Consider the following 24494-nt stretch of genomic DNA (forward strand, 5'->3'; position numbering starts at 1 on the left):
GGTTTGGGTGTACCTTCTTTACGTGAGGTTGACGTAGAAGGTTCACTCCTAGAGGAAGAGTCCTGGGAATGTCGACCAGCCATTGCAGTACCTCTATGAACCATTCTCTCGCGGGCCAGAGCGGAGCCAACCCACGTCAGCCGTGTCCCTTTGCGAGAGGAGAACTTCTGAAGTACCCTGTTGACAATCTTGAACGGCGGGAATGCATACAGGTCGAGATGGGACCAATCCAGCATAAAAGCATCCACGTGAACTGCTGCTGGGTCTGGAATCGGAGAACAATACAACAGGAGTCTCTAGGTTATCGAGGTAGCGAACAGATCTATGGTTGGCTGACCCCACAGGGCCCAAAGTCTGCTGCAAACACTCTTGTGAAGGGTCCACTCTGTGGGGATGACCTGACCCTTCCGGCTGAGGCGATCTGCCATGACATTCATACCGCCCTGAATGAACCTCGTTACCAGCGTGAGCTTTCGATCTTTTGACCAGATGAGGAGGTCCCTTGCGATCTAGAACAACTTCCACGAAAGAGTCCCTCCCTGCTTGAAGATGTAAGCCAGGGCTGTGGTGTTGTCAGAGTCCACCTCCACCACCTTGTTAAGCTGGAGGGAATTGAAGTTTATCAAGGCCAGAAGAACCGCCAACAACTCCTTGCAATTGATGTGAAGTGTCCTTTGCTCCTGATTCCATGTTCCCGAGCATTCCTGTCCGTCCAAAGTCGCACCCCAGCCCGTGTCTGATGCGTCCGAGAGGAGACGGCGGTCGGGTTTCTGAACAGCCAAATGTAGACTTCCTTGAGAAGAAAGCTGTTCTTACACCACGCGAGAGAAGACCTCCTCTCTTCGGAAACAGGAACTGAGACCGTCTCTAGCGTCATGTCCTTTATCCAGTGAGCAGCTAGATGATACTGAAGGGGGGGGAGGTGGAGTCTCCCTAACACGATGAACAGGGCCAGCGATGAAAGTGTCCCTGTTAGACTCATCCACTATCTGACTGAGCATCGGTTCCTTCTCAGCGTGCTCTGGATGCATTCTAGGGCTTGGAAGATCCTTGGGGCCGACGGAAAAGCCCGAAAAGCTCGACTCTGAAGATCCATACCCAGGTAGACAATGGTCTGGGATGGGACGAGCTGAGACTCCTCAAAAATTGACCAGGAGGCCCAGTTCCTTGGTCAGATCCATAGTCCATCTGAGAATCTCCAGACAGCGACGACTTGTGGGAGCTCTTAAAAGCCAGTCGTCTGACGGAGCCGGACACAAGATCATGGTACTGCTGCACAGTCTGTGAACTGTCAACCATGGAGAAGCGAGGAAGTACAGTGACAACCCGAAGCTGTCTAGACTGTCTGGGTCGTACAGACAACTCCTTATCGGGTTGCTGAGGTTGCCGCACTGCGTCACAACAAGACACTTCTGCTGGTTGTTGAACGTCTTCCCAGTGACACACTGACTCCGTAAACAAAAAATCCTCTAACAAGGACTAAGCTTGGACTGCATGTCTTGCAACACAGCTCAAGGTCTATGGGAGCAGGTGTGGTAACAGACGGGGTTAGCGACTGAAGTGGAACCATTACCTTCCCTGGAAGCATGTTATGCTTAAATAAAAGTCCATAGGAGGCTACGCAGCTAAAGGCTCCTCTCCAAATGACAGAGTCCTCAAGGGAATATCAGAAGGAGGGAGAAAAGCACTTTCTCATCTACAGGGACCATATCCGAGAAAAGCTAAGTTCTCTCAGTGAGGGTTTCACTGGTGCAAAAGCAGCAGACTAGAAGGCAACGTTATGAAACTGCTTGACAGTCTAGTGAGTTGGCAACAACCAAAGATGTGTGACTGAGAAGCATGCGGTAAGGTATGCAGAGCATGCTGTATGCAGAGCATGCTGTATGTAGAGCATGCTGTAAGAGAAGCAGAGCATGTTGCATGGCGTGTAACATTTCTCAGAAATTCCATGACCAGTGCTAGATTGAGTAATATCGCATTACTGTCCATTGAAAGTGCACGTGCCGAGGGAATTGATTTAGACTGTTTTGTTGATGAATTTGATAGCCGGCATGATAATCGTAGAATTAAGCTGCACTAAATATACGATCTATAATCTACTTCACCTCAGGACAGGGAAACTCGCCCTGTTGGCAACACTGCATTACTTCATGCATGCTTGCATGGGGTTTTAATATCAACATAATATTACATTACATTCATAACCCATGATCCATTTTTGTTTTGAAGATATTTTGCCATATTTGCGATTTGTTAAAAATATATTGCAAGGAATACATATATATTTTTTTATTTAAGTAATACGAATAACCTCCATTATCATAATGTTTGTGTAGGCATACATGTATATGATTACAAATGCAAGTTATGAAAGTAATGAGGTGTTATTATTGTCATTTGTTATTTCAAAGTTGAATGGGAAGAGGCTCAAGTTGAGGAGAAAGTGGCAGATGCATGCGTTGAGGTAGCTGACTCATAGCATGAGGTTCCTGCCTCAAGAGTTGCGCTTGCCTCAAGGGTTGAGGTGGCTGCGCAGAGAGAGGCTCTTGACTCACGAGTTGAGGTTCTTGAGGTGTGAGCTGCGAGAGTTGAGGTAGCGGCTGCGCAGAACGCAGTTCCTGTCTCACGAGTTGAGGTTCCTGAGGAGCTAGCCTCAAGAGTAGAGGCTCTCGCCTTGAGGAAAGTTGAGGTAGCAGCTGCGAGAGCTGAGGTGGCTGCCTCAAGGATGGTAGAGGTTGTCGTACCTCAAAAGGTTGTAGCCTCAAAGATGGTCTAACTGCAAGAAAATCTTGCCTCAAGGCATAAGACTCCTGCTCCCATTGTTGAGGTTGCCTTAAGGAAGGTTGAGGTTGCTGCACAACGCTGGTAACTGGCAACTCCGAACGCGGTAAGGTAGCTTAAGGAACCTCAACTTCGTACGCCTGGCAGACTGGACTGCGGAGAGGCGGAGCGCTCGCAGGAGGAGGTGTAACCTTCTCAGCCTGAAACTCACGCATTAAGACCGCAAGCTGCGACTGCATGGACTGCAGCAAAGTCATCTTGGGATCAACAGACGATAAGGTCTGTTGAGGCAAAGCCTTAACAGAAGATGAGGTCTGTTGAGGCATCGCCTTACCTCTCTTAGGAGGTGTGCAGTCACCTGATGACTGCGGAGAGTCAGAGCTAACCCAATGACTGCATCCGGGTTGTTGAACTCTAGAGGACTGGACTTTACGTTTAAGAGGTCTTGAGACCTGAGTCCAGCGTTTTCTCCCCGAAATTTCTTCTGCAGACGAGCAAAATAAGGGCTCAATCGTCTGCGGGTGGGAGTGACGGTCTCTGTAAGACACGCCCGCAACCACCGAGGATACTTCTGTGCGCCGATCAAGGCCTGCCGAACCCTTTTGCCCTTCGACATTGCTTCTCCCCTGGGCTTGGGAGCTTGCAAGAGGTCCCGGACTGGGAGGACGACTGGCACGCACAGAAGTACCCTCACGCACAACACTGACACACTTTGCGCTAATCACTTATCACTTTTGATTTTCTGTTTGCACTTATTTCACTGAACTCGAAACTTTAAGTGGTTTGTACCTGAAACACGCAATTCTATCCTTCCTTAAAAGTTAGTAATTGCGAAAACAGAATTACAATGTAACAGAAAAATCTAATGAAAGATAAATAATTCAGTGGCTGGAAAGAGACTAAACACTAGATCAAATAAACTACGTTTAAAATCTCTCACCGCATAAAGCTTGAGAACAAGAAAAAACTCTAGAAACGTTTACCTTCTTCCCCTAAAGAGACTAGGGAGAAGAGCAAAAACGATAACAACGTTACTCGCTTGAACGAAACGTTATCCTCCTCTTTCTCCCTCCGTCTCTATCTCTCTCTCTCTCTCTCTCTCTCTTGACTTAGAACCTGAGAGAAGAGCCCAATCATATATATCGTTAAAACATATTATTGTTAAAGGAAAAAAACTGAAATATTTCCCAAATAAAAAGTTCCTTTATTAGAATTAAAACCATTAAGCTAAGAAAGAATGAACAAAACGCTAGAAACGGTTACTCTTACTGCAACGTGACACCGTGAAAATTCTCTCTCTATCGTAACGATAGAGCGCAAGTTGAACATTCTGAACGTCAACAACTGCAGAGACAAAACAAAACGTTAGTTCAACTTTGAAAACAGTACGAGACTATCAAAGAAATTCTTTCAAAAACATTAAAATAGCATAATATGTTAACAGGTAAAACCGAAATGACGGGCTCAATGTTAATTAACTTCGGTACCAAGAAAAGACCGCCTACTATTAGGAAAGGTCGAATATAAACAAATATAAAAATTAATTTTAATAAGTTTATAATAAAAGGAAGTTAATCGAAGAGGCCTATAAAAGGCGGAGAGATATAAAATAAATCTATAACTTTTGTTAAGCAAAATTAAGAAAGAGAGTCTATACTCTCTTAGACACCAACACTTCCGTCTAAGGGAAGGGTCGGCCATTTAAAGGTGAAAGAGAGTTCATACTCTCTTCGTCACCATAATTAATCAAATTAATTCCAAAAGCTAGCTAAGCTAATAATAAAACTTCCTGAATAGCGAAAGCTGAAATCTTAGAGCAATACTTCACCAAAAACCGTGAATAAGACTCCAAAATTATAAGCGTATCCATGAACGTCTTGCCGGAAGCACGACAGAGGAAAAATTGAGGTGGTGTCAACAAGAAGTACTGCAGTACCTGGCCACAGGTGGCGCTTGTGAGTACACCCCCCTCTTGTATAGCGATCGCTGGCGTATCCCTTCCGTAGAATTCTGTCGGGCAACGGAGTTGACAGCTACATGATTATCGGGTAAGTTTAATATTGAAAATTGCATTTTTCCTTTAATCTAACGTCCCTCAACCCCTCATCTCAATCCTGGGCCGAAAGGTCAAAAGTTATTCCAGCTGGGGTTTCTCATCTGCACCCTCCATCAGCTGGTTAACCACTCATTACCAGCTCGTACTGAATTAATCTTTCTAATTAAAAGACTCATTTTTGTATAGCTAAGAAAAATACAAATTACTTTTAAAATTTGAGATTTCATTAGAAAAAAAAAGCAAATTCAAAATATTTAACAATCATTCAAAGTATAATAATGCCTCTATCGCATTGATAATATTACCTTTATTTCTCTGAGAACGCTGTTCAGCTTCTAATTTGGCCTTACGTTCCTCTGCTTGTCGCCTATAAAGAAATTTTAACATTTAAAGCATGTAAACATATGAAGTTATTCATGATAATGCTTAAATTCTCCTTGATGATTTAATTTCTAAGAAAGTAATCCATTATGTAAGAGGAAGTTGCAGATAGATGCAGTATCTAGAGGCTGGAAAAAAATACACATCTTATATATTGCGATGGTACAAAAAGGAGATGAAAAGTTATAAGGATCAGTTGTGCATAATATCAGTGGATATGTAAACAGCTGATAAAATGAAGCAGGAAGTCTATGAAAACCATGGGAAATGGGGCACACAAAAATCAAGACATGAAAATTTGTAGATATGTACCCCTCACATGACAGATGAGGACTAATATAACAGATTTTACATCTAAAATCAGAGAGATAATCTAATACAAAGTATATGATACTGGCTAGATTAAGACTTAACATTGGGCTCACTACTTTTCAATCAATTTAAATTTTTGGCAGTTTGGCATCCTTGACACAACGAGAAGATGAAATAGAAAATTAGATACCGTGTATCATCTACTGTAATTGTATATCAAAATTGGCAGCATAAAAAAATAGGAAATGAAAATAGGAATCTTAATAAAAAAAATTATTTATTTAAATACTTACCTGGCATTCAACACGCTTTAATTATCAAAGTCACCAACTTTTCGTCCTATATAGAAAAAAATTTATCCCCCTCTCCTATCTCCCATTCTACTGAGATGGCCTGTAGACCCAATAGGTGGTACCACTGAGCAGACATACTGCAGGCCTATTAAAGGATGAGATTCACGACCTCTGCTTCGAATTTTAGAAATTCTGATGTTTACATCTTTAGTTTGAAAATCATTTATATTTCATGTATCAAATAGTGCTTTTAATGAAAACAATTTATTCTGAGAGAGAGAGAGAGAGAGAGAGAGAGAGAGAGAGAGAGAGAGAGAGAGAGGAGAGAGAGAGAGAGAGAGAGAGAGAGAGAATTGAATTGAATATAGGATTTAGGCATTAAGCCAAGCACTGGGGCATCAAAAGAGAGAGAGAGAGAGAGAGAGAGAGAGAGAGAGAGAGAGAGAGGAGAGAGAGAGAGAGAGAGAGAGAATTGAATTGAATATAGGATTTAGGCATTAAGCCAAGCACTGGGGCATCAAAAGAGAGAGAGAGAGAGAGAGAGAGAGAGAGAGAGAGAGAGAGAGAGAGAGAGAGAGAGAGAGAGAGAGAGAGAGAGAGAGAGAGAGAGAGAGAGAGAATGTTTTTCGATGATTCCATCACGTTAAAAAAATGAGGATGATTGATGCTGAAATAATATTGATTATTATCATTATTGATTATTATTACATAAGAGAGAGAGAGAGAGAGAGAGAGAGAGAGAGAGAGAGAGAGAGAGAGAGAGAGAGAGAGAGAGAGATCAATGTTTTGCGATGATTCCATCATGTTAAAAAATGAGGATGATTGATGCTGAAATAATATTGATTATTATTATTATTGATTGGTATTATATGTGTGTGTGTGAGAGAGAGAGAGAGAGAGAGAGAGAGAGAGAGAGAGAGAGAGAGAGAGAGAGAGAGAGAGAGAGAGAGAGAGAGAGAGAGGGGGGGGATTGATCAGAGTTTTGCGATGTTAAAAGAAATAAGGACGATTGATGCTGAAATAATATTGATTATTATTATTATTGATTGGTATTATATGTGTGTGTGTGTGAGAGAGAGAGAGAGAGAGAGAGAGAGAGAGAGAGAGAGAGAGAGAGAGAGAGAGAGAGAGAGAGAGAGAGAGAGAGAGAGAGAGAGGGGGGGGCATTGATCAGTGTTTATCGATGATCCCGTAATATTAATATTATCATTATTATTACTTGCTAAGCTACAACCCTACTTGGAAAAGCAGGATGCTATAAGCCCAGGGGCCCCAACAGGGAAAATGTTCCAGCGAGGAAAGGAAACAAGGAAAAAAAAAAAATTTTAAGAACAGTAACATTAAAATAAATAATTCCTATATAACGATAAAAACTTTAACAGAACAACAGGAAGAGAAATAAGATAGAATAGTGTGCCCTAGTTTACCCTCAAGCAAGAGAACTCTAACCCAAGACAGTGGAAGACCATGGTACAGAGGCTATGGCACTACCCAAACAAGAGAACAATGGTTTGATTTTGGAGTGTCCTTCTCCTAGAAGAGCGGCTTACCATAGCTAAAGAGTCTCTTTTACCCTCACCAAGAGGAAAGTAGCCACTGAATAATTACAGTACAGTAGTTAACCCCTTGGCCAAAGAAGAATTGTTTGGTAATTTCAGTGTTTTCAGGAGTATGAGGACAGAGGAGACTATGTAAAGAATAGGCCAGATTATTCGGTGTATGTGTAAGCAAAAGGAAAGTGAACTGTAACCAGAGAAAAGGAACCAATGTAGTACTGTCTGGCCAGTCAAAGGACACCATAAGAATTGAGAATGACTGATGCTGAAATATTATTATTATTATTATTATTATTATTATTATTATTATTATACTATTGATTATTATTAATATGACAAATTCGGAGATAATTTGTATTTTTCCTAACCATACAAACCTTAGCTATTTACATAGGGTATTATTTTCGGCGTAGCTGAAATGACGAGCCATTAGATTTTTAACGAGGGTTAACTACCCTCTCGCTAGTTAGCGAGGGGTAGCTAGCTACCCCTCACCCCTCACACACCGGTGAACTGATTCACTTCACTTAAAGGTAGGACTTCACAGGGGGACAGGGCTGGCGGACAAATATTTGTAAATAGCTAAGGTTTGTATGGTTAGGAAAAATACAAATTATCTCCGAATTTGTCATTTGTTCCGTAACCGAAATACAAACCACGCTATTTACATAGGGTGACTTAACCCTTAGGTAGGGTGGAAAAGTCCCAGCCTTACTGGCTTTGGCTTTGCCCGGGGACTCAGAATCCAAGTGAGTAGCACTCGAGAAAAGGAGTCCTTGCACCTCGCAAATTCCTTGCTCCGCAAGGAACGTGTGGCCTACATAAGCTTGTGTGTGAAGGAATGAAGTGTGACTTGTCCTAGGAAGTTGACCTGAAGTCCTTTAGCTGGAATTCTAGGCTAGGACGTTCCCAATACCACCTCGTCAGGGTGTGGGGGACACAACAGTATTATATTAATACTAGGAACACAAGGAAGCATGGTTTACCTGCAGTGGTTTGAGGATGCTGCTTTCCCCAAGAGCGGGGAGGATGAAGAAAAGAGTACGGGCCAGACATACTCTTTCCGTCATGCAGTCTAAAACCGGGTAACAATGCCCTCAACCTTCTGCTACCTGTCCATTAAGGAGCCTGAGGTTAGACCAGCTGTTGTGTAGCCACCACAGGGCCGATAGAGAAAGTATCGAGGCTCCTGTGGGTCACGTCCTGCGGGTAGTGGGCTGTGAAGGTCGTTTGACACTTCCAGACTCCAGCTTGTAGCACCTGCGTCACAGAGTAGTTCCTCTTGAAGGCCAGGGACGTTGCGATGCCTTTGACATCGTGTGCTCTAGGGCGACATGACGGAGGAGGGTTGGATTCAGGGCGTGATGGATGACCCTTTGAATCCAGGCTGAAAAGGTATTCTTGGTGACCCTCCTCTTCATCCTTCCTGTAGTCACAAACAGGGCTTGCACGTGAGGACGAACTGCAGCTGTTCTTTTAAGATAACACCCCAGACTCCTTACTGGGCATAGTAGGAGATGGTCTGGGTCATCTGTTACAGAACGGAGACTCGAAATCCTTTTGAGTCTAGCAACCAACTCAGGGATGAACCTGAACGTTACCTCCCCCTATCCTCTTGAATGGGCGACGTCGTACGAGAGACCCTGAAGTTCGCTGATACGCTTGGCCGAGGCCAGACCGAGCAGAAGCACCGTTTTCCAAGTCAGGTGACGATCAGAAGCCTGGCGCGATGGTTCGCAAGGAGGTCTCTTAAGAGCCCTAAGAACCCGAACCATGGAGGAGGTCTCACTTCCGACTGGGGGCGGGTAAGTTTGTAGCTTCGTATGAGCAAAGAAGGTTCCCGCGAGGGGGAAATGTCTATTCCTTTCAGCCTGAAGGCCAGGCTTACGGCTGAGCGGTAGCCTTTTACCGCAGAGACCGAAAGGCGCATTTCCTCCCGCAGATATACAAGAACTCCGCTATTGCTGGAATAGTGGCATCGAGGGGAGAGATACCTCTCCCACGACACCAACCACAGAAGACTCTCCACTTCGCCTGGTAGACCCCTGCAGATGACTTTCGCAGGTGTCGAGACATCCGGTCTGCAACTTGTTGCGAAACGCCTCTCTCTGTGAGGAGATGCTGGATAGTCTCCAGGCGTGAAGCCGAAGCGATGCTACGGCTTTGTGGTAGATGTTGCAGTGTGGTTGCTTGAGTAGCTCGTGTCGTGGGGGAAGCTCTCTCGTGAGTTTCGTCAGGAGATTCAGAAGGTCCGGGAACCACTCTGCATGATGCCATAGCGGAACTATCAGAGTCATAGACAGGTTGACCGATAGTCTGGTCTTGTTGAGCACCCTTCTCATCAGACAGAACGGTGGGAAGGCGTAGACGTCGATGTTGTCCCACCGTTGTAGGAAGGCATCTTGGCAGAGTGCCTTGGGGTACGGGGCCGGGGAGCAGTACAGCTGCAGCTTGAAATTCAAGGCTGTCGCGAACAGGCCGTGGGAGAGTGCCTCACCTCACTGGATTCTCCCGAGGACGGGAGAGGTTCGTCCACAGGAGAAGGAGAAAACGCCTGCAAAGGGGAAGGGGCCTTCCCGACAGACCTCTTGGGAGCCAGCTTAACCCTGAGAGAAGTTACCGCGAAATCCACTCCTCTCCTTCTCTTCAGCGGGGGCGAGGGAGCCTTTGGTTTTAGTCCCAGATCAGCGAGGGCTGGCTTCATAGCCTGCACGACCGCTTTCACCAGGGAACCAAACCAAGGCTGGCGGCTGACTGACGCAGTGTCAGCGATTCCCGCTGGAGGGAAGGGGATCGGCTGATCCTTAGGAGTGGATACTACAGGGCCTGCCTGAAATGAAGAAAGGGAAGAATGTTGCCAGGACCTCTCCGATGAATCTTCCTGCTCCTGGACGCGTGCTCGGTGCTTACGAGATGGCGATCGCGAGGACGATCTGGAAGCACGCGGCCCCGGTAACTCGCAAGGTTGGGCGCGCTGCGAAACCCAGCGGGAATCGCGTTGGGGGTCGCACTGGCAGAATCGCTGGGTCGCGTGCGGGCGACCATTGGCGCGCAGGCGCGCGGAGATGAGGGCGCGGGCGTGCTGGCGAGTTGGCGCGCGGACGTGCGGGCGAGTGGACGCGCTGGGGCCGAACGATGACGCGTGGGGCGAGTAGGCGACCGACTGCGCACAGGCGAGTTAGCGCATGGGCGAGTCGGAGACCTGTGGCGATCAGACGCGTGGGCGCATTGGTGAGCGTTCGCACACAAGCGAAGGATCGCGTGGGCGCGTAGGAGAACGCTGACGCGTAGGATGGCACGCAGTGGCGCGGAGAGAAGTTGCCAACTGGGGCGCAGGGCCAGGGGGGGTTGATGTGCTCGAGGGCGAAGGCTCGTGGGCGGGCTCAGGAGTTGACTCGTGGGCGCGCGGGTGGGCATGCGCTTTAGAAGTGCGCACAGGAGAAAACGCACGGTGGTGCGTAGGCGGCGGTCGACGCGCAGGGGAACGCTGGCGAGGCAACGGATCAATGTCCTTGCCTGCGCCCAGATCCGAAGATCGTGGGCGCGTGGGCGAACGTTGGCGCGCAGGGCGCGCATCAGGAACTAGGCGCGCAGTAGTGCGCTGACGAGCAGGAGGTTGGACGCGCTCAGGAGACTGTTGACGCGCAGGGCGCACAGCAGGGACTGAAGGGCGCGTGCGTGCAGGCGAGCGCTGGCGAGCAGGTGAACGCTGGCGAGCAGGAGAGCGCTGGAGATCAGGAGAGTGCTGACGAGCAGGAGAGCGCTGGCGAACAGGGGCGCGTTGGCGATCAGGAGAGCGCTGGCGAGAAGAGTCTGACGACTCATCTATCGGAGAGCGCTTGCGCGCAGGAGGGGGCAGGTGCAGGAGATCACGAACGATCTGCGGAGAGGTCCAGTGATGTTACTGCCACGGTCTGCTCCCCACGAGAAGAGTCCTTTGCAGGGGACGACGAAGATGAAGACCCGAAGAGAAGGCGCCTCTTAACTCCCTTGTAAGGAGAAGGAAGGCCTCGGCGGCGAAGAGGAGGGCGAGCCATATGGCGAGACGACCTAAAGGCATGGTATCACCGTCGTCGGTCCTCCGAAGAGTCTCTGTTAGGGCACTCCCCCGAGGGGGAGGAACACCTGCAGGAGAGACTGTTGGACCAAGCTTCCCCCTCGAAGGATGTTCGGAGGGGGAACCTGAGCCTTCAGCAACATCCGCAACAGTAGCAGCTGGGGTTTGACCCGACCCGTTGGACGCCTCTGCCACAACAACGTCGACAATAGCCAGAGGGTCTACCTCTGGTATTACCGGCGACTGTTGGACAGCTGCCCCCAACTGGATCAGATCAAACAGGGATTCCTTGGAGGGCGAGCCCTTAAGCCCCAAGGAAGCCCAAAACTGGAAAAGATCATTGTTAGATACAGTCTGGTCATAATCAACAAAATCAATAATGTCCTCCCCCAGAGAGGGAGGGGGAGCTGCCTCGCTATGGGAGGCAACACCCTCTCCCGAACCCAGAGATTGGGAAACAAAAGAAGGACCTACGCTACTACTCGGCAGCCTCTTGCGAGAGACCGAACAAGTGGGAGCTTCGGAGGAGGTTCGGGCAACGGAAGAAGAGTCCTTGGAGCCTTCCTTCCCCAGGGCAGACCCTGAGGGAGAATGGTCTCGCTTAGAACTCTTCTTACGCCGCCGGGCAAACCTCTCCCACTGGGAGGTAGGCCACTCCCTACATTCCATACAAACATTATCACTTTCACACCGTTGACCTCGACACTGCGGGCAAAGGGTGTGAGGATCTGTATCGACCGCCGACATGAATGTTCCACAGGGGCGGTCGGGAAGTCCAGGGCATTTCCGCATAATGGGAAGAAAAGGTAGAGGCCAACTTCAAACACACAACTGAAAGAAAAAGAAAAACAGATTAAGGCTGTCAAATATGCGAGGACGAGACAGACACGTCTGTACATCGTCCGAGCCAAAAGTGAAGTGAGGCAGCTCACCGGTGTGTGGGGGGGGTGGGGTAGCTAGCAACCCCTCCCCTACCACCGTGATAACTAGCGCGGGGGTAGTTTAACCCTCGTTAAAATCTAATGGCTCGTCATTTCAGCTACGCCGAAAGTAAACCCTATGTAAATAGCGTGGTTTGTATTTCGGTTACGGAACAATTTGTCTTTTCTGTGTAAACAAGAGAAAAACAGTTGGTGAATAGCTTTTATAAATTAGCTGTATGCTGCTCAACAAAATTACAATGCAACTTCATGTTTATCAATATTTCAACATTATTAGTATCAGATATTCCATCTATGTGTTAAAACATTAAATAAGTTCTCTCCTCTCTTCTATTTTATATTCTATGCCTGAACTTTCATCCCATTTGAGTACACATTTCTACCCTTCTTCACTGATCAACATCTTTCCACTTCCATATTTACCTTTCTTTCGAATAACTTACCACTTACTCCAACTATCTAACTCTTAATTAAATCTCAACCTATTTTTCAGTCACTGAACCAGCATCTCTCTCTGCTACTTTTTAATTTATAATAGGTTTTCGCAAGTGAATTCTTGGGTAAACAGTCCACTATACTCCACTATAGTACCATATACCAAATAAAAAGTAACACTTATAAAGGCCCCTTGGTCATTAAACAGTAGAAGGAATAATCGTCTTTGCAACACATCTCTGGCCCCAATTTATTTCAGCCAATAACACCTTCAGTAAAAATAACTTGTACCTGAGTATAATCTTGAAGCAAGTATACAGCACTCAAATCATTAACCCCTCCCTCTAAACTCTGGAAATTAAAAAAAAAAACTATTCAAAGCATTTAAAATAACTCACCTTTCAGCCTCTGCTTGTTCTTGGGCCTTTTTCTCCTTTTCTGCTTGTTCCTTTAACTTCCTTTCCTTCTCTTTTCTTTCCTTTCTCATACGTTCAACCTGCTCTTGCAAAGCTCTTCTTTTATCTTCTTGAGCACGGAGTTGTTCTTGATCCTGGAAATATCAATGGAAGTATTACATATAATTACTGTATAATTTAACAAAAATATACACTTGGGGCACTTCATAACAATGAAGTTTAATGATTTTAATTGGATTCTTAAAACTTCTAATGTAGTTACAAAACTTAAAAAATTGGAGCATCAAGACAATTTTTATTAATTACAAGAATTATATGGATTTGTATTAACTTTCATATACAAAATAACTATGTACACAATGTAATTTTTAAATGATTAATTGCTCCAAACTAATCAATTTATCATGTGTCAACTGTAATGATGTGTACTTTGTGATACATTGCATCTATAAATTCTGTTATATTTTGAATCAAAAGTCATCCACTATTATAAATATCCACCTTATTTAAGTCAGATCCAGCTAGTCTTTAACGTACATTAACCTTCAAATACCAGGTGTTATGAATGCTTTTATCACTTCCGTATCTTTTTGCTCTGACAAATTTCAAGTATTTTTCAAATTATTGTTAATGAAGAATTCATATTAAAACCCAACTCCTGCAAAGCTGAAAACTAGTATATCATTAAATGAACATTGCAAAAACACTTGGGCTTCCCTAAAATATAAACATTACAAGTTCTTCCTCAAAGTTTGACTATAATGCTGTAATAGTAAATACATGAAGAGACATCACCTATGATATAAAATTATAAAACAACAATTAAATATACAAGTATGAAGATACACGATACTTAAAGTAATGTTTACCTGCTGTTGCTTCAACTCAATATTATTAACAGTAGCAGTAGGTTCAAGGTTAACATTACTCAAATTTCCTGATAACGCAAGTTTCACCATCTTCCATAACTCTTCATTCTGCTTGTGTATCTTAGTGTAACGCTCTTCCTGCAAAACAAAGAAATTTTACAAATTAGGAAGTTAAAGTCACCTAAAACAAATTATGTGTAGTATAAACCTTGAAATTCTATATAAGGAACTCCAATGTAGAGCTTCCCCTTTTGAAGGCCTGTATAAAATCAAAGCTCTCTTACACATTTCTAAACAGGCAAAACAAAACCCATGAAATTTGTTGGTAGTAAATCTATGTCCACAAAGAACTAGCCAAACTAACCATATCAGTGCTCTTGGCTTTCAGTCTCTGAATTTCTTCCTGCAACCTGTCCTCAGTTTTCTGTAGCTGTGCTCGACTCTGTTCATCACGGGCTGCTTCTCTCTTAACTGCTGTCTCCTCCATTTCTTTAATCTTGCTCATAGTGTCCTGAAAATATTGGCTTCAATTATTTGAAGTTGAATATAAAAGAATGATGGGATCACAGTCCTCAAGTAAATTTTCTAATATTTTTTCTTAGAATTAACTCTTAAAATTATAGAGAAATGTAAAATATTTAAAACTGATATTTTGCAAAAATATTTTTTGGCAATACCGGTAAAAAAAAGTAAACATTTACAACAAATTTTGTTTCATAATACATCCTATCACATTACAAATTGGACAAACCGATACATGGTTTCCAAGTAAAAAAGTTTGTTAGTACTAAGTATAGCGAATATATGTCTTTTCCATTTTTCACATTTGTAAGATGATCAAGAATGCTGCTACACTTCCCAAATCAGCTGATTAGGCAAACTACAGAAGGATTTTTATTCTTTTGCTAAAATCAACTCTTTATTAAAGAATATACTTTTGGTAAAGCTGGATGAGTAGCCATGTGACTTTCGGCGAGGTGTAACTACCACAACGCTAGTTAGTGGGGTAGGGGGGGTAGTATCGTCACACACACACTTTTGCTTGCAGTGAAGACGTACAAGAGGATAGGCGATAACGGGCCAAATTTGTATAAAGAGCTCAAGGTTTGTATTGTTAGGAAAAATACAAATTACTTTAAATTTGTCATTTGTTACGACACTAAATGCAAACCTTTTCGCTCTTTATTAGGGAAGACTCGCCCATAAGGGGGGTGGAAGTCCTAACCAACTGTCTGACTTTTGACCAAGGGTTTTCCCACCTTTGTGCTACGCACGTATACGGGGGAAAACCCTGACACCTGACACCTCACTAAAACCTAAGTACAATAGCATGCTTTAGCGGTCAGAGCAATCTCAATGATTGTGTGATGCTAGCAGTGTGACTAGTCTAGGTAAGAATTCTCAGAAACGTAGGAATCTTTGAACCAACCATAAACATTACCCAATCCCACCTTGCAAGGGGGTATGGGAAAGCAACAAGTACAGTACAGTACAGTATATAGCTCTATACCAGGTTACACTAGGGAAATGGTTTTACCTGCAGACAGAGGAGGCCAGCTTGCAGATTACTGTAAGTACTGTTCTCCCAAAGAGGGAAAGATGAATGAAAGAAAGAGCCTGTCATTTTTGTCACTCATCCTAGACTTAATCCCGGATACCTCTGCCCTCCACCGCCTGCTACTTGTTCATCAAGGAGCCTAAGGTATTTAAACCATTTGTTGTGTAGCTACCACATGGCCAATAAGGAATGTCTCCATGTTCCTGTGGGTTACGTCTTGCATGAAGTGGGCGGTGAAGGTCGTCTGACGCTTCCACACACCTGCTTGTAGGACCTGCACCACAGAGTAGTTTTTTTTAAAGCTAGGGACGTATCAATACCCCTAACGTACTGACCTGTGGGGTCGTCTCGTTTGTGGAGAAGGCTTAGGGTTCAACGCTCGATCTATGACCTTGCAAATCCCAGCAGAGATAGTGTTCTTGGTGATCCTCCACTTGACCTTCCTCATGCTGACAAAAAGAGCTCGTAATCAGGGGTGAGCTACCGCGGTCCTCTTGAGGTAGAACCTCAAACTCCTCTCAGGACAAAGTAACAGTTGATCTGGATCATCAGTTACATTACAAAGACTCTCCATCTGGAAGGGCCCAAATCTGTGATCCACTACTTCCGGATTTTCAGTCTTGGTGATAAGCTCAGGGATGCAGCCAAGTATTACCTCTCCACAGCGCCTTGAATAGGAGACCTCGTGGGAAAGACTATGGAGTTTGCCGACTCTCTTGGCAGAAGCCAACACGAGCAGGAAAACCATCTTCAAGGTCAGGAGAAGATCTGATGTTTGAATTCATGGATAATAGGGGGCACCCTTCAGGGACCGAAGGACCTGAACCACGTTACATGGAGGTGTCTAACTTCCGACTGAGGGCAGGTAAGCTCAAAACTCTGTATAAGGAGAGACAATACCAATAAAGAGGAAATCTTAACTCCTTTCAGCCTAAAGGCAAGGCTCAACGCCGCGCGGTAGCCTTTCAACGTTAAGTCCGAAAGGAGTTTTTCCTCCCAAAGGTATCCAAGGAACCCCGCTATTACTGAAAAGTAGCATCGAGGGGAGAGATACCCCTTCCATGACACCAACCACAAAAGGCAGTCCACTTAGCCTGGTAAACGGCAGTCAAAGATTTCCAGAGGTCTCAGGAACATCCTATTCGCAACTTGTTACGGAAAGCCTCTCCGTGTGAGGAGATGCTGAACAGTCTCCAGGTGTGAAGACGTGGGAATTCTACGGCTTTGTGGAAGATGTTCATGTGTGGTTGTCCGAGTAGGTCGTGTCGTGGAAGGAGTTCTCTCAGGACTTCCGTCAGCAGCTGAAGAAGGTCCGGAAACCATTCTGCATGATGCCATAGCAGAGCTATGAGGGTCATTGCTAGGTTTGTGAATGCTCCTGCCTTGTTGAGCCTCCTTCTCATCAGGAAGACGGGGGAAAAGGTGTAAATGTCGATGTTGACTCACCATTAATGGAATGCATTCTGCAAGAGAGCCTGGGGATCTGGGACTGGTGAACAGTTAAGCAGGAGCCCATTGTTCAGGGACGGCGTGAACAGGTCAACTGATGGGGAACCCCAAAAAGTCAGGACTTTGTTGGCTACTGAATGATTCAAAAACCCTTCTGAGGTTACTAACTGAGTAGCTCTGCTCAGATGTCCGCAAGTATACAAGTATTCCTTTTGCTTGGAATGAAGCGAGCTGATACAGATAACGAATTTTTCTTCTGCCAATCTTAGCATTTCCCTTGCTATTATTATTATTATCATTATTACTTACTAAGCTACAACTCTCGTTGGAAAAGCAGGATGCTAAGCCCAGGGGCTCCAACAGGGAAAATAACCCAGTGAGGAAAGGAAACAAGGAAAAGTTGAATATTTTAAGAACAGTAACACCAAAATAAATATCTCCTGTATAAACGATAAAAACTTTAACAAAACAAGAGGAAGAGAAATAAGATAGAATAGTGAGCCCGAGTGTACCCTCAAGCAAGAGAACTTTAACCCAAGACAGTGGAAGACCATAGTACAGAGGCTATGGCACAACCCAAGACTAGAGATTAATGGTTAGATTTTGGAGTGTCCTTCTCCTAGAAGAGCTGCTTACCATAGCTAAAGAGTCTCTTCTACCCATACCCAAAAGAAAGTGGCTACTGAATAATTACAGTGCAGTAACCCCTTGGGTGAAGAAGAATTGTTGGGTAGTCTGAGTGTTGTCAGGTGCATGAGGACAGAGGAAAGTACATAAAGAATAGGCCAGACTATTCGGTGTATGTGTTGGCAAAGGGAAAGTGAACAGTAACCAGAAAGAAGGATCCAATGTAGTAGTTTGACCAGTCAAAGGACCCCATAACTCTCTAGCGGTAGTATCTCAATGGGTGGCTGGTGTCCTCTCCAACCTACTACCTAGATGACAAATGTGCTGCGAAAAGGTACAGCCTTGTTTGTTTACGTAAGCCACTACGGTGGTGTTGTCGCTCATCAACACCACTGAGTGACCCGTCAGGAACTGATGGAACTGCTGTAAGGCTAGGAAGGCTGCCCTAATCTCAAGGAGATTTATGTGCTGGTACCTCTTGGACTCTGACCAGAACCCGGAGGCCATGTTGTGCAGCATGTGGGGCACACCCATTCTTATGATGCATCTGAAGAGAACATCAATTCCGGTGGAGAGACGAGGAGGTTGACCCCTTGGCAGAGATTCCCGTCAGTCAACCCCCATTTCAGGTCCCATAGGGACCAGAGTATCGGGAGAGTCTTCGTGCTGAACCACCTAGATTTTGGCTGCCCAGAAAGAGATTGGATTTGTAGGAGGCCGTTGTGGACTAGGCGAACCAGAGTCAATGGGTGACCTGAGACGTAACCACTGCTCGGCTGGGAGCGCATCTCGAAGAAAGAGACTTGCCACCTTCTTCCACCTCTCGATCCTGTCGTCTGAGGGAAGATTTTCTGCAAGCTGGTATCGATGATCATACCTAGGTATCAAATGTCTGTGTGGGAAGTGACTTCTATGGACTCTGTTTCACCTTGATGCAAGTCTGCTAACCAGTAACTGACCAGACATTTGGTGAGGCTGGACTTTTTCTAAGATCAAAATAACACTCAAATTAATTTAATTACTTCACATTATTTCTCTTCTGGTAAAGTCTCCTTTCCCTGCTGCACCATCTTTGAGAAGAAACAAAAAAGGGGTATGTGCTCCTAACTAGAAACCAGTCTGGCTGCTATGACCTAAGAATGGTAATTAACTGACATTTGACCTGCTGTCCTCGGGACTCCAGAACCTAGTAAGACACGAACTATACCAAGAAAGTCTCAGCTTTAACTAAGAAAATGAAATTAAATTCTCAAAATGTTATTTTGATAATAAAATAAATTTTTGAATATACTTACCCGGTGATTATAATAGCTGCAACTCTGTTGCTCGACAGAAAACTCTAAGGTAAAACTCGCCAGCGATCGCTACACAGGTTGCGGGTGTGCCCAACAGCGCCATCTGTCGTCCAGATACCCAGTACTCAATGTAAACAAAGACTCAATTTTCTCCTCGTTCCACTGCGTCTCTATTGGGGAGGAAGGGAGGGTCCTTTAATTTATAATCACCAGGTAAGTATATTCAAAAATTTATTTTATTATCAAAATAACATTTTTCAATATTTAACTTAGCCGGTGATTATAATAGCTGATTCACACCCAGGGGGGTGGGTAGAGACCAGCAATATATGTTTACATTATTATGAGCTAAGAGTTTTTATTTCATTTTAGAAGTTATCAAAATAACAAAAACAAAATAAATAGGTACCTGGTAAGGAAGTCGACTTGAACAATTACTCTGCCTTTTTAAGTACGTCTTCCTTACGGAGCCTCGCGATCCTCTTAGGATGCTGAGCGACCCCTAGGATCTGAAGTATCAAGGGTTGCAACCCATACAACAGGACCTCATCAAAACCCCTAATCTAGGCGCTCTCAAGAAATGACTTTGACCACCCGCCAAATCAACCAGGATGCGAAAGGCTTCTTAGCCTTCCGGACAACCCAAAAAACAACAATAAAAAACATTTCAAGAGAAAGATTAAAAGGTTATGGAATTAGGGAATTGTAGTGGTTGAGCCCTCACCCACTACTGCACTCGCTGCTACGAATGGTCCCAGTGTTTAGCAGTCCTCGTAAAGAGACTGGACATCCTTAAGATAAAAAGACGCGAACACTGACTTGCTTCTCCAATAGGTTGCGTCCATTATACTTCGCAGAGATCTATTTTGTTTAAAGGCCACGGAAGTTGCGACAGCTCTAACTTCATGTGTCCTTACCTTCAGCAAAGCTTGGTCTTCCTCACTCAGATGGGAATGAGCCTCTCGTATTAACAGTCTGATAAAATAGGATAAAGCATTCTTTGACATAGGCAAAGATGGTTTCTTAACTGAACACCATAAAGCTTCAGACAGGCCTCGTAAAGGTTTAGTTCGTTTTAAATAGAACTTAAGAGCTCTCACAGGGCATAAGACTCTTTCTAGTTCATTGCCAACCATATTCGATAAGCTTGGAATATCGAACGATTTCGGCCAAGGTCGAGAAGGCAGCTCGTTTTTGGCTAGAAAACCAAGTTGTAGTGAACATGTAGCCTTTTCTGATGAAAATCCGATGTTCTTGCTGAAGGCATGAATCTCACTGACTCTTTTAGCTGTGGCTAAGCATATCAGGAAAAGAGTCTTTAAGGTGAGATCTTTCAGGGAGGCTGATTGTAGCGGCTCGAACCTGTCTGACATGAGGAATCTTAGTACCACGTCTAAATTCCAACCAGGTGTAACCAAACGACGCTCCTTCGTGGTCTCAAAAGACTTAAGGAGGTCCTGTAGATCTTTATTGTTGGAAAGATCTAAGCCTCTGTGACGGAAGACTGATGCCAACATGCTTCTGTAACCCTTGATAGTGGGAGCTGAAAGTGATCGTTCTTTCCTCAGGTATAAGAGGAAGTCAGCTATTTGAGTTACAGAGGTACTGGTCGAGGATACAGATACTGACTTGCACCAGTTTCGGAAGACTTCCCACTTCGATTGGTAGACTCTAAGGGTGGATGTTCTCCTTGCTCTAGCAATCGCCCTGGCTGCCTCCTTCGAAAAGCCTCTAGCTCTCGAGAGTCTTTCGATAGTCTGAAGGCAGTCAGACGAAGAGCGTGGAGGCTTTGGTGTACCTTCTTTACGTGTGGCTGACGTAGAAGGTCCACCCTTAGAGGAAGAGTTCTGGGAACGTCTACTAGCCATCGAAGTACCTCGGTGAACCATTCTCTCGCGGGCCAGAGGGAAGCAACTAGCGTCAACCTTGTCCCTTCGTGAGAGGCGAACTTCTGCAGTACCTTGTTGACAATCTTGAACGGTGGGAATGCATATAGATCTAGATGTGACCAATCTAGGAGAAAGGCATCTATATGAACTGCTGCTGGGTCCGGGATTGGTGAGCAATATATTGGGAGCCTCTTGGTCATCGAGGTTGCAAAGAGATCTATGGTTGGCTGGTCCCAAGTGGCCCAAAGTCTCTTGCATACATCCTTGTGGAGGGTCCATTCTGTTGGAATTACTTGTCCCTTCCGACTGAGACAATCTGCCATGACATTCAAGTTGCCTTGGATGAACCTCGTTACTAGCGATATGTTTAGACCTTTTGACCAGGTGAGCAGGTCCCTTGCGATCTCGTACAACGTCAGTGAGTGGGTCCCTCCTTGCTTGGAGATGTACGCCAAAGCCGTGGTGTTGTCCGAGTTCACCTCCACCACTTTGCCTTGAAGGAGAGACCTGAAGCTTTTCAAGGCCAGATGTACTGCCAGTAGCTCCTTGCAGTTGATATGCATTGTCCTTTGACTCGAGTTCCATATTCCCGAGCATTCCCGACCGTCTAATGTCGCGCCCCAGCCTACGTCCGATGCGTCCGAGAAGAGAACGTGGTTGGGAGTCTGAACAGCCAGGGGCAGACCCTCTCTAAGGCTGATACTGTCCTTCCACCACGTCATGCAAGACTTCATCTTCTCGGAAATGGGGATCGAGACCGCTTCTAGCGTCTTGTCCTTTTTCCAGTGAAATGCTAGGTGATATTGAAGAGGACGGAGGTGTAGTCTTCCTAATGACACAAACTGTTCCAGGGATGATAGCGTCCCTATCAGACTCATCCACTTCCTGACTGAACATCGTTCCTTCTTCAGCATATTCTGGATGCATAACTGGGCTTGGCTTGTTCTGGGGGCCGACGGAAAAGCCCGAAAAGCTAGACTGTGAATCTCCATCCCTAAATACACAATAGTTTGGGATGGGACCACTTGTGACTTTTCCATATTGACCAGGAGACCCAATTCCTTGGTCAGATCTAGAGTCCACTTTAGATCCTTCAGACAGCGACGACTGGAAGAAGCTCTGAGAAGCCAGTCGTCCAAATAGAGGGAGGCTCGGATGTCCGCTAAATGAAGGAATTTGGCTACATTCCTCATCAGCCTCGTAAACACAAGAGGAGCTGTGCTTAGGCCAAAGCACAGGGCTTGAAACTGGTAGACAACCTTTTCGAAAACGAATCTCAGAAAAGGTTGGGAGTCCGGGTGGATGGGGACGTGGAAGTAGGCGTCCCTTAGGTCTAAAGAGACCATCCAGTCTTCCCTTCTGACCGCTGCTAGAACCGACTTTGTGGTCTCCATGGAGAACGTCTGCTTTGTGACAAAGACATTCAGCGCACTGACGTCTAGCACCGGCCTCCACCCTCCTGTCTTCTTTGACACCAAGAAGAGGCGGTTGTAGAATCCCGGGGTTTGATGGTCCAAGACTTTGACTACCGCTCCCTTCTCTAGTAAGAGAGACACTTCCTGTTTCAATGCTCGTCTCTTGTCTTCCTCTCTGTACCTGGGAGAGAGATCGATGGGAGACGTTGCTAGAGGGGGTTTTCGTACAAACGGGATCTTGTACCCCTCTCTGAGCAACTTCACAGATTGTGCATCTGCGCCTCTCTTCCCAGGTCTGCCAGAAGTTCTTGAGTCTGGCTCCCACTGCTGTCTGAAGAAGCTGGCAGTCAGACTCTGCCCTTAAAGGACTTGGTTCCTTTCTTCTTTCCTCGTTTCCCTTCGGCACGAGCACCTCCTCTGCTGGAGGCTCTGCCACGAAAGGGCGGAATAAAACGGGACGCTGGAGTGTCCATCCTTGGTCTAGCTGACAAGGTAGGCAAAGGGGTGGCTTTGCGAGCTGAGGACGCAACAAGATCGTGAGTATCCTTCTGTATCAAAGAAGCGGCAATTTCCTTAATCAGGTCTTCTGGAAACAGGCACTTGGAAAGCGGAGCAAACAGAAGTTCGGATCTCTGGCATGGTGTAACTCCAGCTGAAAGGAATGAGCATAGGTTTTCACGCTTCTTAAGGACTCCGGACACAAATGATGCAGCAAGCTCATTAGACCCATCACGTACGGCCTTGTCCATGCAGGACATAATGAGCAAGGAAGTCTCCTTCTCTGTCGGAGAGATCTTTCTGCTTAGAGCTCCTAGACACCAGTCTAAGAAGTTAAAAACTTCGAAGGCTCTAAAGATACCTTTCAACAGGTGGTCCAGGTCCGAAGATGACCAACATATCTTTGAGCGTCTCATGGCAAGGCGGCGGGGAGAGTCTACTAGGCTTGAGAAGTCGTCCTGGGCAGAGGCAGGAACTCCCAAGCCGAGAACTTCTCCCGTGGCATACCAGACGCTCGATCTAGAAGAAAGTCTAGCAGGGGGAAACGTAAAAGCTGTCTTCCCTAAACTCTTCTTGGACTGCAGCCATTCTCCTATCACACGCAAAGCTCTCTTGGACGAGCGTGCGAGGACGAGTGTAGTAAAGGCAGGAGTGGATGACGGCATGCCTAACACAAACTCTGACGGAGGAGAACGCGGAGCCACAGAAACAAACTGGTCCGGAAACATCTCTTTGAACAGGGCCAAAACTTTCCTAAAGTCCAAAGAGGGTTGCGTAGACTTAGGCTCGTCCAGTTCTGAATGCGGTTCATCTACGTGTGCAGCAACATCATCATCAGAAAGTCCCTCATCCGAAAACTGATGAGGGAACGGCAACGGAGTGGGTAACGGCTGGTAAGCTGAGTCCGGTCGCACGGGTGCATGCGTGACTGAGCCGGACGCAACGTCATGGAACTGTTGCCCAGTCTGTGAGCTGGCAACAACCATAGCAGCGCGGGGACGCACAGCGTCTACTCCAGACTGTCTGGACTGATGAGGGTGAGCAGTGGCAACCACACTGGGTTGCGGAGGTTGACGCACCGCGTCAAAACAAAACAACTCTGACGGTTGTTGAACCTCACGAACGGCAACGGAGACCTCCGTGCGTCGCTGAACGTCAACATGCGGCTGGCAGATCACACTGGAACGCATGGGTGGCGGAACTCTCTCAACTGGTGTGCGTGAGAAGGTTACCTCAGCGTCCACCGGACGCACAACCGATCGTGTGGGCGGTTGTAGGCAAGGAGCTGCACTAGCTGGTGCGGCAGCAACCTTCTCCGCACGAAAGTCCTGCATAAGAGACGTTAGCTGAGACTGCATGTCTTGCAGTAGAGACCACTTAGGGTCTACAGGAGCAGGTGCGGCGACAGACGGTGTAACTGTCTGAAGCGGTACCGCTTTGCCTCTCCTAGGAGGAGAGCAGTCATCGGATGACTGCAGCGAGTCCGAACTGACCCAGTGGCTACAACTGGGCCGTTGGACTTGTGCGGAAGGGACCGACTTGCGCTTTAACGGTCGTGAGACCTTGGTCCAGGGTTTCTTGCGAGAAACACCTTCCGAAGACGAGGTATATATGGGCTCTCTCGTCTTAGTTAGGCATGGGCGATCTTGGGTAGATACGCCCGATA

General features: G+C 45.8%; 1 protein-coding gene across 1 annotated transcript in view; it reads right to left on the minus strand.

Moving 5' to 3' along the window:
• Nucleotides 1–24494, minus strand: part of LOC137654565 (ubiquitin carboxyl-terminal hydrolase 8-like) — a 181327-nt gene that overhangs the window by 95509 nt on the left and 61324 nt on the right. The window contains exons 10-13 of the mRNA XM_068388305.1: nucleotides 14462–14608; nucleotides 14098–14235; nucleotides 13211–13362; nucleotides 5143–5204 (exon numbers count right to left, since the gene is read on the minus strand). Coding sequence (XP_068244406.1) covers nucleotides 5143–5204; nucleotides 13211–13362; nucleotides 14098–14235; nucleotides 14462–14608 — 499 coding nt within the window. The remainder of the gene's footprint in view (nucleotides 1–5142; nucleotides 5205–13210; nucleotides 13363–14097; nucleotides 14236–14461; nucleotides 14609–24494) is intronic.

This window comes from Palaemon carinicauda, chromosome 15 (genome assembly GCF_036898095.1).
Source record: "Palaemon carinicauda isolate YSFRI2023 chromosome 15, ASM3689809v2, whole genome shotgun sequence".
NCBI classification, from domain to species: Eukaryota; Metazoa; Arthropoda; class Malacostraca; order Decapoda; family Palaemonidae; genus Palaemon; species Palaemon carinicauda.